The following is an 18,590-nucleotide window of genomic DNA, read 5'->3' on the forward strand; positions in this document are numbered from 1 at the left end:
AGTGTATATAAAGGGCTCCAATGATACTCAACAAAGTGAATAGAAAGGGCTCAAACAATCCTATAAAAAGTGAATAGAAAGCACTACAACAATCCTATCAAAAGTGAAAAGAAAGGGCTCAAACAATCCTATACAAAGTGAATAGAAAGGATTCCAATGATCCTATACAAAGTGAAGAGAAAGGGCTCCAATGATCCTATAAAAAGTGAATAGAAATGGCTCCAACGATATTAAACAAAGTGAATAGAATGGGCTCAAACAATCCTATACAAAGTGATTAGAAAACTCTCTAACAATCCAATAAAAAGAGAATAGAATGGGCTTCAATGATCCTATACAATGTGTATAGAAAGGGCTCCAACAATCCTATAAAAAGCAAATAGAAAGGGCTCCAACAATGTGAAGAGAAAGGGTTCCAATGATCCTATTAAAAGTGAATAGAAAGGGCTCCAAGGATCCTATGCAAAGTGAATAAAAAGGGCTCCAACGATCTTATCAAAATTTTAAGAAAGGGCTCCAATGATCCTAAACAAAGTGAATAGAAAGGGCTAAATAGAAACAGCTCAAACAATCCTATACAAAGTGAATAGAAAGGACTCCAATGATCCTATACAAAGTGAAGAGAAAGGGTTCCAATGATCCTATAAAAAGTGAATAGAAAGGGCTCCAAGGATCCTATGCAAAGTGAATAGAAACAGCTCCAATGATCCTATACAAAGTGTATAGAAAGGTCTTAAACAATCCTATACAAAGTGTTTAGAAAGGGCTCCAACGATCATATAAAAAGTGAATAGAAAGGGCTCCAACGATCTTATAAAAAATTTTCAGAAAGGGCCCCAATGATCCTAAACAAAGTGAATAGAAAGGGCTTAATAGAAAGGGCTCAAACAATCCTATAAAAAGTGAATAGAAAGGGCTCAAACGATCCTATTAAAAGTGAATAGAAAGGGCTTCAACAATCCTATACAAGGTGAATAGAAAGACCTTCAATAATCCTATACAAAGTGAATAGAAAGGGCTCCAACGATCCAATAAAAAGTGAATAGAAAGGGCTCCAATGATCCTATACAAAATGAATAGAAAGGGCTAAAACAATCCTATACAAAGTGAATAGAAAGGGCTCCAACAATCATATACAAAGTGAATAGAAATGGCTCAAACAATCCTATAAAAAGTGAATAGAAAGGGCTCCAATGATCCTTTACAAAGTGAATAAAAAGGGCTCAACAATCCTATTAAAAGTGAATAGAAAGGGCTTCAACAATCCAATTGAAAGTGAATAGAAAGGGCTTCAATGATCCTATACAAAGTGTATAGAAAGGGCTCAATCTTATACAAAGTGATTTGGAAGGGCTCAAACAATCCTATAAAAAGTGAATAGAAAGCACTCCAACAATCCTATAAAAAGTGAAAAGAAAGGGCTTAAACAATCCTATTCAAAGTGAATAGAAAGGACTCCAATGATCGTATAAAAAGTGAATAGAAAGGGTTCCAATGATCCTATACAAAGTGTATAGAAAGGGCTCCAACAATCCTATAAAAAGCAAATAGAAAGGGCTCCAACAATCCTATAAAATGTGAATAGAAAGGGCTCCAATTATTCTATACAAAGTGAATAGAAAGGGCTCCAACGATCCTATTTAAAGTGTATAGAAAGGGCTCCAACGATCCAATAAAAAGTGAATAGAAAGGGCTTCAATGATCCTATACAAAGTGTATAGAAAGGGCTCCATTAATCCTATAAAAAGCAAATAGAAAGGGCTCCAATGATCCTATAAAAAGTGAATTGAAAGTGCTTCAACGCTCCTATGCCAAGTGAATAGAAAGGGCTCCAACAATCCTATACAAAGTGAATAAAAAGGGCTCTAACGATCCTATTTAAAGTGAATAGAAAGGGCTCCAATGATCCTATACAAAGTGAATAGAAAAGGGTTCCAACGCTCCTATGCCAAGTGAATAGAAAGGGCTCCAACAATCCTATACAAAGTGAATAAAAAGGGCTCTAACGATCCTATAAATAGTGAATAAAAAGGGCTCCAATGATCCTATACAAATGAGTAGAAAGGCTCCAACAATCCTATACAAAGTGAATATAAAGGGCTCCAACAATCCTCTACAAGTGAGTAGAAAGGGCTCCAACAATCCTATACAAAGTGAATAGAAAGGGCTCCAACAATCCTATACAAAGTGAATAGAAAAGGTGCCAAAACAGTTCTCTGGGATACTCCCATATTAATACAAAGATCCTATGCAAAGTGAAAAGAAATGGCTTCAACAATCCTATACAAAGTGAATAGGAAGGGCTCCTACGATCTTATGAAAAGTGAATAGAAGGGGCTCCAACGATACAATAAAAAGTGTATAGAAAGGGCTCCAATGATCCTATACAAAATGAATAGAAAGGGCTTAAACAATCCTATACAAAGTGAATAGAAAGGGCTCCAACAATCATATACAAAGTGAATAGAAAGGGCTCAAACAATCCTATAAAAAGTGAATAGAAAGGGCTCCAACAATCCTTTACAAAGTGAATAGAAAGGGCTCAAACGATCCTATTAAAAGTGAATAGAAAGGGCTTCAAAATCCAATTGAAAGTGAATAGAAAGGGCTTCAATGATCCTATACAAAGTGTATAGAAAGGGCTCAAACAATCTTATACAAAGTGATTTGGAAGGGCTCAAACAATCCTATAAAAAGTGAATAGAAAGCACTCCAATAATCCTATAAAAAGTAAAAAGAAAGGGCTCAAACAATACTATACAAAGTGAATAGAAAGGACTCCAATGATCCTATAAAAAGTGAATAGAAAGGGCTCCAACGATCTTATCAAATTTTTTAGAAAGGGCTCCAATGATCCTAAACAAAGTGAATAGAAAGGGCTAAATAGAAACGGCTCAAACAATCCTATAAAAAGTGAATAGAAAGGGCTCCAACGATCCTATTAAAAGTGAATAGAAAGGGCTCCAATGATCCTATACAAAGTGTATAGAAAGGTCTTAAACAATCCTATACAAAGTGTTTAGAAAGGGCTCCAACGATCATATAAAAAGTGAATAGAAAGGGCTCCAACGATCTTATAAAAAGTGTATATAAAGGGCTCCAATGATCCTAAACAAAGTGAATAGAAAGGGCTCAAACAATCCTATCAAAAGTGAATAGAAAGCACTCCAACAATCCTATCAAAAGTGAAAAGAAAGGGCTCAAACAATCCTATACAAAGTGAATAGAAAGGACTCCAATGATCCTATCAATGTGAAGAGAAAGGGTTCCAATGATCCTATTAAAAGTGAATAGAAAGGGCTCCAAGGATCCTATGCAAAGTGAATAGAAACGGCTCCAACAATCCTATTAAAAGTGAATAGAAAGTGCTCCAACGATCCAATAAAAAGTGAATAGAAAGGGCTCAAACAATCCTATTCAAAGTGAATAGAAAGGACTCCAATGATCCTATACAAAGTGAAGAGAAAGGGCTCCAATGATCCTATAAAAAGTGAATAAAAATGGCTCCAACGATATTAAACAAAGTGAATAGAATGGGCTCAAACAATCCTATACAAAGTGATTAGAAAAGGCTCTAACAATCCAATAAAAAGAGAATAGAATGGGCTTCAATGATCCTATACAATGTGTATAGAAAGGGCTCCAACAATCCTATAAAAAGCAAATAGAAAGGGCTCCAACAATCCTATAAAAAGCGAATAGAAAGGGCTCCAATGATTCTATACAAAGTGAATAGAAAGGGCTCCAACGATCATATAAAAAGTGAATAGAAAGGGCTCCAATCTCTTATGAAAAGTGTATAGAGAGGGCTCCAATGATATTAAACAAAGTGAATAGAATGGGCTCAAACAATCCTATACAAAGTGAAAAGAAAAGGCTCCAACGATCCTATTTAAAAGGTATAGAAAGGGCTCCAACGATCCAATAAAAAGTGAATAGAAAGGGCTTCAGTGCACCTATACAAAGTGTATAGAAAGGGCTCCAACAATCCTATAAAAAGCAAATAGAAAGGGCTCCAATGATCCTATAAAAAGTGAATAGAAAGGGCTCCAACAATACTATACAAAGTGAATAAAAAGGGCTCTAACAATCCTATTAAAAGTGAATAGAAAGGGCTCCAATGATCCTATACAAAGTGAATAGAAAGGGCTCCAACGCTCCTATGCCAAGTGCATAGAAAGGGCTCCAACAATCCTATACAAAGTGAATAAAAAGGGCTCTAACGATCCTTTCAAAAGCAAATAGAAAGGGCTCCAATGATCCTATACAAAGTGTATAGAAAGGTCTTAAACAATCCTATACAAAGTGTTCAGAAAGGGCTCCAACGATCATATAAAAAGTGAATAGAAAGGGCTCCAACGATCTTATAAAAAGTGTATATAAAGGGCTCCAATGATACTCAACAAAGTGAATAGAAAGGGCTCAAACAATCCTATAAAAAGTGAATAGAAAGCACTCCAACAATCCTATCAAAAGTGAAAAGAAAGGGCTCAAACAATCCTATACAAAGTGAATAGAAAGGATTCCAATGATCCTATACAAAGTGAAGAGAAAGGGCTCCAACGATCATATAAAAAGTGAATAGAAAGGGCTCCAACGATCTTATAAAAAGTGTATATAAAGGGCTCCAATGATACTCAACAAAGTGAATAGAAAGGGCTCAAACAATCCTATAAAAAGTGAATAGAAAGCACTCCAACAGTCCTATCAAAAGTGAAAAGAAAGGGCTCAAACAATCCTATACAAAGTGTTTAGAAAGGATTCCAATGATCCTATACAAAGTGAAGAGAAAGGGCTCCAATGATCCTATAAAAAGTGAATAGAAACGACTCCAAGGATCCTATGCAAAGTGAATAGAAACGGCTCCAACAATCCTATTAAAAGTGAATAGAAAGTGCTATAACAATCCAATAAAAAGTGAATAGAAAGGGCTCCAATGATCCTATACAAAGTGTATAGAAAGGTCTTAAACAATCCTATACAAAGTGTTTAGAAAGGGCTCCAACGATCCAATAAAAAGTGAATAAAAAGGGCTCCAACGATCTTATCAAAATTTTAAGAAAGGGCTCCAATGATCCTAAACAAAGTGAATAGAAACGGCTCAAACAATCCTATTAAAAGTGAATAGAAAGTGCTCCAACGATCCAATAAAAAGTGAATAGAAAGGGCTCCAATGATCCTATACCAAGTGTATAGAAAGGTCTTAAACAATCCTATACAAAGTGAATAGAAAGTGCTTAATAGAAAGGGCTCAAACAATCCTATACAAAGTGAATAGAAAGGGCTCAAACGATCCTATTAAAAGTGAATAGAAAGGGCTTCAACAATCCTATACAAGGTGAATAGAAAGGGCTCAAACGATCCTATACAAAGTGAATAGAAAGGACTCCAATGATCCTTTGCAAAGTGAATAGAAAGACCTTCAATAATCCTATACAAAGTGAATAGAAAGGGCTCCAACAATCATATAAAAAGTGAATAGAATGGGCTCCAACGATAATATAAAAAGTGAATAGAAAGGGCTCCAACGATCATTGAAAAAGTGAATAGAAAGGGCTCCAATGATCCTAAACAAAGTGAATAGAAAGGGCTCAAACGATCCTACACAAAGTTAACAGAAAGGACTCCAATGATCCTTTGCAAAGTGAATAGAAAGACCTTCAATAATCCTATACAAAGTGAATAGAAAGGACTCCAACGATTTTATAAAAAGTGAATAGAAATGGCTCCAACGATCCTAAACAAAGTGAATAGAAAGGGCTCAAACAATCCTATACAAAGTGAATAGAAAGGGCTCCAACGATCCTATTAAAAGTGAATAGAAAGGGCTCCAACGATCATATAAAAAGTGAATAGAAAGGGCTCCAACGATCTTATAAAAAGTGTATATAAAGGGCTCCAATGATACTCAACAAAGTGAATAGAAAGGGCTCAAACAATCCTATAAAAAGTGAATAGAAAGCACTACAACAATCCTATCAAAAGTGAAAAGAAAGGGCTCAAACAATCCTATACAAAGTGAATAGAAAGGATTCCAATGATCCTATACAAAGTGAAGAGAAAGGGCTCCAATGATCCTATAAAAAGTGAATAGAAATGGCTCCAACGATATTAAACAAAGTGAATAGAATGGGCTCAAACAATCCTATACAAAGTGATTAGAAAAGGCTCTAACAATCCAATAAAAAGAGAATAGAATGGGCTTCAATGATCCTATACAATGTGTATAGAAAGGGCTCAAACAATCCTATAAAAAGCAAATAGAAAGGGCTCCAACAATGTGAAGAGAAAGGGTTCCAATGATCCTATTAAAAGTGAATAGAAAGGGCTCCAAGGATCCTATGCAAAGTGAATAAAAAGGGCTCCAACGATCTTATCAAAATTTTAAGAAAGGGCTCCAATGATCCTAAACAAAGTGAATAGAAAGGGCTAAATAGAAACAGCTCAAACAATCCTATACAAAGTGAATAGAAAGGACTCCAATGATCCTATACAAAGTGAAGAGAAAGGGTTCCAATGATCCTATAAAAAGTGAATAGAAAGGGCTCCAAGGATCCTATGCAAAGTGAATAGAAACAGCTCCAATGATCCTATACAAAGTGTATAGAAAGGTCTTAAACAATCCTATACAAAGTGTTTAGAAAGGGCTCCAACGATCATATAAAAAGTGAATAGAAAGGGCTCCAACGATCTTATAAAAAATTTTCAGAAAGGGCCCCAATGATCCTAAACAAAGTGAATAGAAAGGGCTTAATAGAAAGGGCTCAAACAATCCTATAAAAAGTGAATAGAAAGGGCTCAAACGATCCTATTAAAAGTGAATAGAAAGGGCTTCAACAATCCTATACAAGGTGAATAGAAAGACCTTCAATAATCCTATACAAAGTGAATAGAAAGGGCTCCAACGATCCAATAAAAAGTGAATAGAAAGGGCTCCAATGATCCTATACAAAATGAATAGAAAGGGCTAAAACAATCCTATACAAAGTGAATAGAAAGGGCTCCAACAATCATATACAAAGTGAATAGAAATGGCTCAAACAATCCTATAAAAAGTGAATAGAAAGGGCTCCAATGATCCTTTACAAAGTGAATAAAAAGGGCTCAACAATCCTATTAAAAGTGAATAGAAAGGGCTTCAACAATCCAATTGAAAGTGAATAGAAAGGGCTTCAATGATCCTATACAAAGTGTATAGAAAGGGCTCAATCTTATACAAAGTGATTTGGAAGGGCTCAAACAATCCTATAAAAAGTGAATAGAAAGCACTCCAACAATCCTATAAAAAGTGTAAAGAAAGGGCTTAAACAATCCTATTCAAAGTGAATAGAAAGGACTCCAATGATCGTATAAAAAGTGAATAGAAAGGGCTCCAAGGATCCAATAAAAAGTGAATAGAAAGGGCTCCAACGATCCAATAAAAAGTGAATAGAAAGGGTTCCAATGATCCTATACAAAGTGTATAGAAAGGGCTCCAACAATCCTATAAAAAGCAAATAGAAAGGGCTCCAACAATCCTATAAAATGTGAATAGAAAGGGCTCCAATTATTCTATACAAAGTGAATAGAAAGGGCTCCAACGATCCTATTTAAAGTGTATAGAAAGGGCTCCAACGATCCAATAAAAAGTGAATAGAAAGGGCTTCAATGATCCTATACAAAGTGTATAGAAAGGGCTCCATTAATCCTATAAAAAGCAAATAGAAAGGGCTCCAATGATCCTATAAAAAGTGAATTGAAAGTGCTTCAACGCTCCTATGCCAAGTGAATAGAAAGGGCTCCAACAATCCTATACAAAGTGAATAAAAAGGGCTCTAACGATCCTATTTAAAGTGAATAGAAAGGGCTCCAATGATCCTATACAAAGTGAATAGAAAAGGGTTCCAACGCTCCTATGCCAAGTGAATAGAAAGGGCTCCAACAATCCTATACAAAGTGAATAAAAAGGGCTCTAACGATCCTATAAATAGTGAATAAAAAGGGCTCCAATGATCCTATACAAATGAGTAGAAAGGCTCCAACAATCCTATACAAAGTGAATATAAAGGGCTCCAACAATCCTCTACAAGTGAGTAGAAAGGGCTCCAACAATCCTATACAAAGTGAATAGAAAGGGCTCCAACAATCCTATACAAAGTGAATAGAAAAGGTGCCAAAACAGTTCACTGGGATACTCCCATATTAATACAAATAACATCAGAACAACAGGAGGGACTAATGTTTACAGAGTTCTCATTTTTTTTAAATAATTCATAATCCATTGAGAGTGCCAACGGGAACATCCATTATTAAAAGTTTATCAACCAAGATATGTGGTTGAATAGTGCTACGGTCAACAAAAGCATTCATCATTATTAAGTCATGAAAATTGAATGAATAAATGCATTGCAACATCCTTAACCAGTCATGTTTAGTGAATAAATGTATTATAACTTCCTTCACCAGTCATGTTTGAATGAATAAATGCATTTTAACCTCCTCAAACAGTCCTGTTTGAATGAATAAATGCATTGTTACCTCCATAACCAGTCATGTTTGATGAATAAATGCATTGTTACCTCCATAACCAGTCATGTTTGAATGAATAAATGTATCATAACCTCCTGAGCCAGATAGGGTTTGAATGAACAAATGCATTATAAACCTCCTTATCCAGTCATGTTTGAAGAAAGAAAAGGAATTATAACCTCCAAACCAATCATGTTTGAATGAATAAATGCATTATAACTCCCTTAACCAGTCAGGGTTTTAATAAATATATGCACTATAACTCCCTTAACCAGTCATATTTGAATTAAAAAATACATTATAAACCTCCCTAACCAGTCATGTTTCAATTAATAAATACATTATAACTTCCTTGACCAGTCATGTTTCAATGAAAAAAGGAATTTTTAACCTCCTTAACCAGTCATGTTTGAATTTATGAATACATGATAACCTCCTTAACCAGTCATGTTTGAAGTAATGAATACATTATAACGTCCTTAACCAGTCATGTTTCAAGGAAAAAAAAGGAATTTATAACCTCTTTAACCAGTCATGTTTGAATTAATAAATACATTATAACTTCCTTAACCAGTCATGTTTCAAGGAAAAAAAGGAATTTATAACCTCTTTAACCAGTCATGTTTGAATTAATAAATACATTATAACTTCCTTAACCAGTCATGTTTCAAGGAAAAAAAGGAATTTTTAACCTCCTTAACCAGTCATGTTTGAATGAATGAATACATTATAACTTCCTTAACCAGTCATGTTTCAAGGAAAAAAAGGAATTAATAACCTCTTAAACCAGTCAGGTTTGAATTAATAAATACATTATAACTTCCTTAACCAGTCATGTTTCAAGGAAAAAAAGGAATTTATAACCTCCTTATAACCAGTCATGTTTGAATTAATACATGCATTATAACCTCCATAACCAGTCATGTTTTAATGAATAAATGCATTATAAACCTCCTTAACCAGTCAGGGTTTTAGTAAATAAATTCACTATAACTCCCTTAACCAGTCAGGGTTTGAATAAATAAATGCATTATAACCTCCATAACCAGTCATGTTTGAATGAATGAATACATTATAACCTCCATAACCAGTCATGTTTGAATGAATGAATACATTATAAACCTCCTTAACCAGTCAGGGTTTTAGTAAATAAATTCACTATAACTCCCTTAACCAGTCAGGGTTTGAATAAATAAATGCATTATAACCTCCATAACCAGTCATGTTTGAATGAATGAATACATTATAACTTCCTTAACCAGTCATGTTTCAAGGAAAAAAAGGAATTAATAACCTCTTAAACCAGTCAGGTTTGAATTAATAAATACATTATAACTTCCTTAACCAGTCATGTTTCAAGGAAAAAAAGGAATTTATAACCTCCTTAACCAGTCATGTTTGAATTAATACATGCATTATAACCTCCATAACCAGTCATGTTTGAATGAATAAATGCATTATAAACCCCCTTGACCAGTCATGTTTAGTGAATAAATGCATTATAAACCTCTTTGACCAGTCATGTTTGAATTACAACCTCGCTAACCGGTCCTATTTGAATGAATTAATGCTTTATAACCTCCATAACCAGTCATGTTTGAATGAATAAATGCATTATAACCTCCTTGACCAGTCATGTTTTAATGAATATATGCATTATAAACCTCCTTAACCAGTCATGTTTGAATTAATAAATGCATTATAAACCTCCTTGACCAGTCATGTTTGAATGAATAAATCCATTGCAACCTCCTTAACCAGTGAAGTTTCTTATCTTTTACAGGGTTGAGCACTGGAGGAATTGTTGGTATTGTACTTGCAGTAGTTGCAGCAATCTGTTTAGCATTGGTGGTAATTTTCTTTTTCATGAATCAAGATAAATCCCCAGCAGTCCCCAAAGACCCTGGTCTGCCACCTAGCATTGGCTTTGACAACGCCCTCTACAAGTCAGGTGACAAAGATATGACTGTGCAAATTGGAAGCACAGATCCAACCTCTATGGACGCATAAACTATTTTATTTACATCTGTTTTTGCTGGTTATATTAATCTACAAATCTCATCTGGATACAAGCAATCAGTCTAAATTCATTTTCTGCTTTAACTGCTGTAAGGTTTAAACTTTTGTATTTTGTTTTCGATTTGTTTTAATTTTCTGATGAAAACTGTATGTTTGATTGAGGAGAGATAAAAAAAAGTCTCAGCATTGCGAAAATGATATTCTCTGCAAAACAAAACTAACTACACAAGATACTGACTGGAAGGTTTTATGACTGACCAAACAGGAAATAATACAAAAGAAAAATATTAATCATACTTAGAATCAATCAGAAATAATCAGTTTGTCTAACTTCATTTAATAAAAAGGTTCTACACAACATGAGCAGAGTTGTGTATATGAGTTTCAGTAGATTATGTAGTACTTAACCAATTTTACATCAACAGAAAGAAGAGCAACCTACAATTTTGTTTTGGCGATCTTGTTACTACATCAGTTTTTTTTTAACCTTCCATAAATACATTTTTAAATTGACTTGTACAAATTCTCTCTTGTCACTATTAATAGGTCTTTTGCATTATGCCTGCTAACATGTAAACAAGTTTTGAGTTGTTTTTTTGCAGGAAGTAACATAATAGTATGTTGGATTCCTAGAATGTTAAAAGATAATTTAATTGGTACAATTTTTTGTTGAGAGGTGTTACATGAAAGTTGTAACTGATTTATTACTTAAGAATTTAAACTGCTATGGAAAAGTGGGTGAAATATATGTTGACAAATTTATTTATTCAGTGTTTGTTATTCATGTTTGTTCTCATTTGTGTTTCTTGTTAGTATTACATGGTTATTACTTATTAGCAAAGAAAATACCAATTTTACTGAATTTCTGATTGGAAAATATCGTGTAAGACTGGGTTTACAGAATAAAACTATTAGTGAGAAGCTATGAAGCAGTGTGGGACAGACATAAGTAATTGAAAACATGGTTTGGAATGTAAACTGCAAACGACCCATTGCCAACTTCCACACAATGTTTAATGAGTTTTAAGTTCATACTAAAGCTATTACACCTCAATATGTTAGAAGAAAATGTCTCACAGAAAGCAACTCCTGTGTGTAAAATAATGCTTTTGCAGTGTGATATTAGAGCAATGCACTCATGTCAATGCGATCAGACTGGCATTAATTTCATCATGGGCAGAAACAAAATACGTCCACCTTCCCCTTAGACTACAACTGCACATGTGGGGTTGGCTTTAATGAACACATGTTCGAGCTCCTCTTTTTAAAATTTTGGATCCCCTGGCAATATTCAGTTGTTTATTTCCTTCTTTGTTTTAAGCTATGCGTTTGTTAGCTGATATAAAAGAGGAACTTTTGCCATTGAGACCTGCACTACGTCCGAGCTCCTCATTTACATCTCACTATGCGTTTGTTAGCTGATATAAAAGAGGAACTTTAGCCATTGGGACCTGCACTACGTCCGAGCTCCTCATTTACATCTCACATTACTGTCAAGTCACGGTTTGCGTAATGTGGTCAGGTAAGCTTATTTAATCGATCAGAGTTCACTTAGATAAAATTCAAGGATTTTTTTTTTGGACTGATATAAATGCACACCTTATCTTAAATAGAATGAGCGAGGCTGTTTACAGCCATTCTCTTTATCTCTTAAAACCATCAACAAACACAACCTAATTTTTTTTGGGGTGTAATCTGCGTTTTGTGGTTTATTTGTCTTCATCGCTTCTGGTTGTGGTGTACCCATGTCACACCCCATTTATTTCACCAGCTCTGCCTTCAAATTAGGTGATTTGAATGCATGATCAAAGTAAAATTGTAATGAGAATGAAACAAATTCTGCCGAATATTGATGTTTTGGGGCTTTATTAAAAAATTCGCAACTCATGAAATATGGAAAGAAACAATTTGAAAGTCAATCAAGCATCTTCCCGGAGGCCCTCTTAAATATAATTGTTATAATAAACAAAAACAGGTGTAAATACAATACTAATTTTGAATGTTAGAAATAGCATGTAACAAAATTTTAAAAAAACTTAGAGAGATATAACTAAACATAAACGAATAAAATTTAAAAGACTATCATGAGCTTATTATAAAACTTCGCACATAGGCACCAACACGTAAAATGAATATAACATAATTAAATACACAAATAACGGAATTAACGAAATAAATTAGCCCATTGAAAAACGCACACGCACACACATATTTGTGGACATTACATAAGGGAGTAACGTTTCACTCATATAATTGGGTGTTAATCTGTTAAGAGATTAATAAACAATAATTAATCGTTTACAGTTTTGAATGTACATCAAAGGTTTGTCAACCAAGAACCTTAAAAAGGTCACATGATCTTGCGTCATAAGTAGCGCTAAACGTTATTCTGGCAACACTGTTATGGGGCTTTATTATCATATTACTTTTTCCCTGACTGTATGATCCCCATACAAGATTGCAGTAATCGAGGTACGGCTTTAGGAATCACAAATGATTTTCGAGTTGGTTAGCATCATGTTTGTTCTCTAGAGTAAGGCAAAATATGTCACCAAAAACAGAACTAGCATTGTTCGATACAGGTGTCAAACGACCTTCTTTACCGGTTTCGTACCTCTGGACATACAATCAGCGTCCATAGCTTAGTCGGTTATATATATATATATATATATATATATATATATATATATATATATATATATATATATATCCTGGTGTTGTCGGTCTTACACACATAATCTATTTGGTCTTGCCGGAAAGGTTCATATCTATCCTGGTGTTGTCGGTCTTACACACACGATCTGTTTGGTCTTGCAAGGATAGGTTCATATCTATCCTGGTGCTGACGGTCTTACACGCACGATCTATTTGGTCTTGTCATGATAGGTTCATATCTATCCTGGTGCTGTCGGTCTTACACACACGATCTGTTTGGTCTTGTCAGGATAGGTTCATATCTATCCTGGTGCTGTCGGTCTTACACGCACGATCTATTTGGTCTTGTCAGGATAGGTTCGCGTCTGTCCTGGTGCAGTCGGTCTTACACGCACGATCTATTTGGTCTTGTCAGGATAGGTTCATATATATCCTGGTGCTGACGGTCTTTCACGCACGATCTATTTGGTCTTGTCAGGATAGGTTCGTGTCTGTCCTGGTGCAGTCGGTCTTACACGCACGATCTATTTGGTCTTGTCAGGATAGGTTCATATATATCCTGGTGCTGACGGTCTTTCACGCACGATCTATTTGGTCTTGTCAGGATAGGTTCGTGTCTGTCCTGGTGCTGTCGGTCTTACACGCACGATCTATTTGGTCTTGTCAGGATAGGTTCGCGTCTGTCCTGGTGCAGTCGGTCTTACACGCACGATCTATTTGGTCTTGTCAGGATAGGTTCATATATATCCTGGTGCTGACGGTCTTTCACGCACGATCTATTTGGTCTTGTCAGGATAGGTTCGTGTCTGTCCTGGTGCAGTCGGTCTTACACGCACGATCTATTTGGTCTTGCCAGGATAGGTGCATGTATATCCTGGTGCTGACGGTCTTTCACACACGATCTATTTGATCTTGCAGGATAGGTTCGTGTCTGTCCTGACACTGGAGTGCTTTTCACATATTACATTTGCATGTTGATTTCCATTCATATATACACAAAGAATGTCAATATCTGTTAATATACGTTACCGTTGTCCTGCATTTAGTTGTGTCTGTATTTATAACTATCTTGTTATCACAACACCATCATTATATATACGTAACATATTCATTTAATTTGTGAGATAAGTCCGTTATGGTTTTCCCCACTAACATGGAAAGTTGTATCGCCTGCATACATATCAGCGTTGCAGTGTGATGATGGTCAGAATGTGAAATCCTGATAGAGCAGTGCAGGGCACGGCTCCTGCAGGTTAGCTAGATAATATTTGTTAATCATCATAACAGACAATAGAATTTTGGTAATTCGATACTAGTGAGGAAGACAAGCAACACACACATTTTGGAAGCTTGTTATTGAATACTGGTAACTACTTATTATTATTATTATAATTGGGAGGTTGCTCCAGACCTGGCAAACCCACCCTGCCGGGATGTACCCTTCTGTTAAGAAAACTAAGAAAATGTTAATATTTATTTATAATTAATTCCCGGTGACTGGGATGTTCCCCAGGAGAGGACTATTCTTCCGGGGTTTGACTCACAAGCCTAGCCACCGGGTTCCTAAACAAGGGGCCCCTCCCTCTGCCAGGGCTGAAGCCTTCTCACAGTTTAATACATCTAATGTAGGCCTAGCTATGGAACATTTCAGTGTGATAGACATAAAACAAAGTCATTAATATACAGTACAAACAGTAATGGACCAACCATAGATCCATGTGGCACACTCCTTTGTATGGTATGCAGGTTGAATGAACCCTATTAACAAAGACGCTTTGACTTTCATCACACAGGTACGACTTAAGCCGGCATTCAATAAATGCTTTGGAACATTGATATATACTTAGTTTTTGTAACAATATAGCATGATTGACTAACTCAAACATCATACGTAAATTCAGTAGTATTGATCCCAGGGGCGTATCCAGGGGGGGCGCAACAGGCGCGCGCCCCCCCTATTGGCCGTCACCAAAAAAAAAAAATTGATGACGACCTTTATGTGAGATGTCGGTGATCGCTCAACCCCCCCCCCCCCCTCCCGTATGCTTTATTTTTTGTTTGCCAAAAAAAGGTTCTGGCGAAGTTCGGCGGCATAATAGTTTTAGAAACATAGATGGTAATTGTGTTTGTATTATCACTATAAACACTAAATGACATGCCAGCCATACTAAATTGTGCATTTTGTGTCCATATTTACTGGAAATGTTGCTTATTATTAAGGTCGAAAAATGGATCACATATGGCCATGGGCGGCGATCCTGGGTGGAGGGGGGATATATCCCCCCATGAAAATGGGTGGAGGGGATGTAATGCACCATATCCCCCCCCCCACCAAATGCCAGGGATAAGAATATTTTCATGCCTACATTAATGCATCTTCGTTAATGTACGGCTCTTTTTTAGCTTCATTTCTCGCCTACCATAAACGCAGTGCGATCTTTTCAAATAAAGCGTCTTTATAAAGCAAAAATAGTTGACTGTAGGCTTCATTGGCCCTATAACAACAACATGTATTATTGCGCCCACGGTATTGATATAGTACATATATGCACCCTCATAGTATTCATATAGGCCCTATAGTAGGCCTACACACGTACATGTTCCCTCGAACAGCTGAAAATCTCATGTAACCAGGGTAATGCTTAATACACGTTTCACCTGGATGCCCTAGCAATCGGTACCTAGGAATGTAACTATGTGTAATTGTGTGTTGCATGTGTATAGGCCCATAATAGCCTGCATGAGGCCATTTTCTTCATCGAATAATATAACAGAGCTCTCGAACATTCTAACGTTGCGCCTGAAACAAGATTGACAGGGGCAATTTTCCCAAAATAACACCCGAAATTTAAAAAAAAAAAGTATTTTGGATCCTGATTATGAGATATTTCGGACATGACATCCCTATTTTAAAGTTGGGTATATGCCGCTTGGAAACCTCGGGAAGTGCCGTTTCCGGCCATCTAGAGGGTTTGTTAATCCCAAAATTTTCTTGTACGCTTCGCGCCAACCCATGGTGGCGCTACGCTTAGATAGTCAACAAGGTCATATCCCCCCCCCCCACTGGTAAGTACGGATCGCCGCCCATGCATATGACACCATTTTGCATTTCAGCCCTTCTTTGAAAGCAAAAATTGTACACCCCTCCCCTTAGACCCATCCCCCAGGACGGCGATCATTCATGCCTGGCGCCCCCCCCCCCCCTATTGGAAAATCCTGGATACGCCCCTGGATCCTATTATATGTCCAACCGCTTATCAATAACTAATAATGCTGTCTCACACGAATGCTTTTCCCTGAATACAGATTGTGCTACTCTTAGTAAATTAAACTTTTCAACGTATTCGTAAAGAGATCCATGCATATATGTATTTCCAAGATTTTTAAAACTATACCGGCAGCCCTGATATTAGTCTATAGTTCGCCATGTGTAGGTTTGACCCAAAGTTGTGGAGATGTATCACTTTGCTACCTTCCACCTTGAAGAGAAACTTATGCTAAGATTTAATATATGCACTGAGCTCGGCGTAATATACGTTGCGCACCCTTTAACATGTTAGCGCTGATTTCATCAGTACCGTACTCGTAGCTTTTGAAATATCAAGATACTATAGATACTTAAAAAGATATCAATCCATTCTGCCTTAGCACTGGATGGACGATTTGAAAGGGTTCATACGATACATTCATTTTAATGCCAACCATATTACTCCGATGCTATCTACTTCGAATTCAGTGCGTCTTCTATATCGGGGGGGGGGGGGTGGGGGGGGGGTCGTCTTTATCAGGTTATCTTTACGAATAGAAATACTGTACATCCAGGTACACTGATATCATGGTCATGAAAGCTATCATTTAAGAAGGATTCATTCAATTTCCTATTATGATATGACATAAGTGAATGCAGTTTAGGATAGAGCAGTTTAATATTAATAACATCTAGTTGAAATCCATTATTTACCTTTGTAATTGTTTTGTTTCTACATCGTAATTGTACGCTGTACCTAAGCCTATGTACGAATCAATATACTGATTCCGGGAATGGAAACAGACCATCATGAACCAATAAGAGTAAGCTATCAATATGAATAAAGAGATGGAACCATTTACTTGGCATTTTAGTTCATGATTATTTTCAAATTGTGTAAGACTACATGGGAAGCCACAATACTCTTGTCTTTCGATAAAGATAAAGATTGGCTTAGCTGGACTTTATTCTTTGCTTTTACGGCAAGCTTACTATCAGTGGCATTTAATGTCCAGATAACAAACTTTTTACGAGTTAATTTGAGTGGATAATACATTATGCATACATAACGGCCTACACTGAACTGACTGCATGAAACTGATATCACAGATGCATCGTGTAATGCAGATCACTTAATAGTAGAAACTATGGTACATCATCACAACGTACAGTGCACAAGTGTTAGTCTTTGTCACAACGCATTACTAGTCGATGTTTTGATCATGACCGTGCTCTATTTAAAATAAAGAAGCACTAATTAAAAACAGTTACTGAAAACTGAAATATATAAAAAAAACACAAAACATTACAAAAACATTACCGAGAGAAAAATGATATCGAGCACATCACCTACAAGATACTGTAACAGTAAGGGAAGAGGGAATAACTACATCAGTGGAAACAAAAACCAGTTTTACGCTGCAATCATTCTACAAATCGTGTTCTTTCAGCTTACATTGCTACATATTGGAAGCCATGGAATTTATATTCGAGAGTTTCTTAAACGTCTGACAACCCATCCCTCTCCAATATACATCTTGTACCCGCGCTCGTTCATTCAACTTAGTTCATATACACCCACTGTGTGTTATTTGTAATACCTCTATTGTCGATTAATCTGAAACTAATGTTATATCATTGATCTCAATTAAATGCAATATTTCAAATCCTTATTTTAAGACGATTGCTTGAATAATACTGTTTAGCGTATGGCATCAACTAGTTTGTATTTGTAACTTCCAAGCTTTGTAGATTATCTACGATTGCGTAATAGCCTATAAGTTTATTTTATCTGTTTGGCATAACATGAATATCCAAGACTTCTGCCATCCAAAGTTTAAACATTATGTTATCTGCGCGAGTTGCCAAAGATCGTTAAAATCTAAGCTGCTGTTATGAAACACTTGAAGATGAGAACTGAGGTTTCCCTTGACCTAAAATGGTATCGTCTACTTTATAACTCTGTTTTTTATCCTTAATGCAAATTAATTAAATCTTTAGTAGTAATCCCATCTAAAGGACTCAAGGAGAAACAAACTGTGATCATTAGGTAGTTGACAAGACCTGGAGGTAGACTACCTTAAACTAGCGGGTGGCAAAATCCAAGATTTTGAGCTCCCGATTACGTTCCTGTCTGGCAGGTTTATTACAGAGAAACATT

At 36.0% G+C, this 18,590-nt stretch overlaps 1 protein-coding gene across 1 annotated transcript in view; it reads left to right on the forward strand.

Moving 5' to 3' along the window:
• The window catches only part of LOC139966044 (macrophage mannose receptor 1-like), a 130,239-nt gene extending 118,950 nt beyond the window's left edge, over positions 1–11,289 (forward strand). Inside the window, exon 45 of the mRNA XM_071968678.1 lies at positions 10,292–11,289. Coding sequence (XP_071824779.1) covers positions 10,292–10,518 — 227 coding nt within the window. The 3' untranslated portion in view covers positions 10,519–11,289. The remainder of the gene's footprint in view (positions 1–10,291) is intronic.
• Positions 11,290–18,590: the final 7,301 nt, after the last annotated feature.

This window comes from Apostichopus japonicus, chromosome 4 (genome assembly GCF_037975245.1).
Source record: "Apostichopus japonicus isolate 1M-3 chromosome 4, ASM3797524v1, whole genome shotgun sequence".
In the NCBI taxonomy this organism is placed as follows: domain Eukaryota; kingdom Metazoa; phylum Echinodermata; class Holothuroidea; order Aspidochirotida; family Stichopodidae; genus Apostichopus; species Apostichopus japonicus.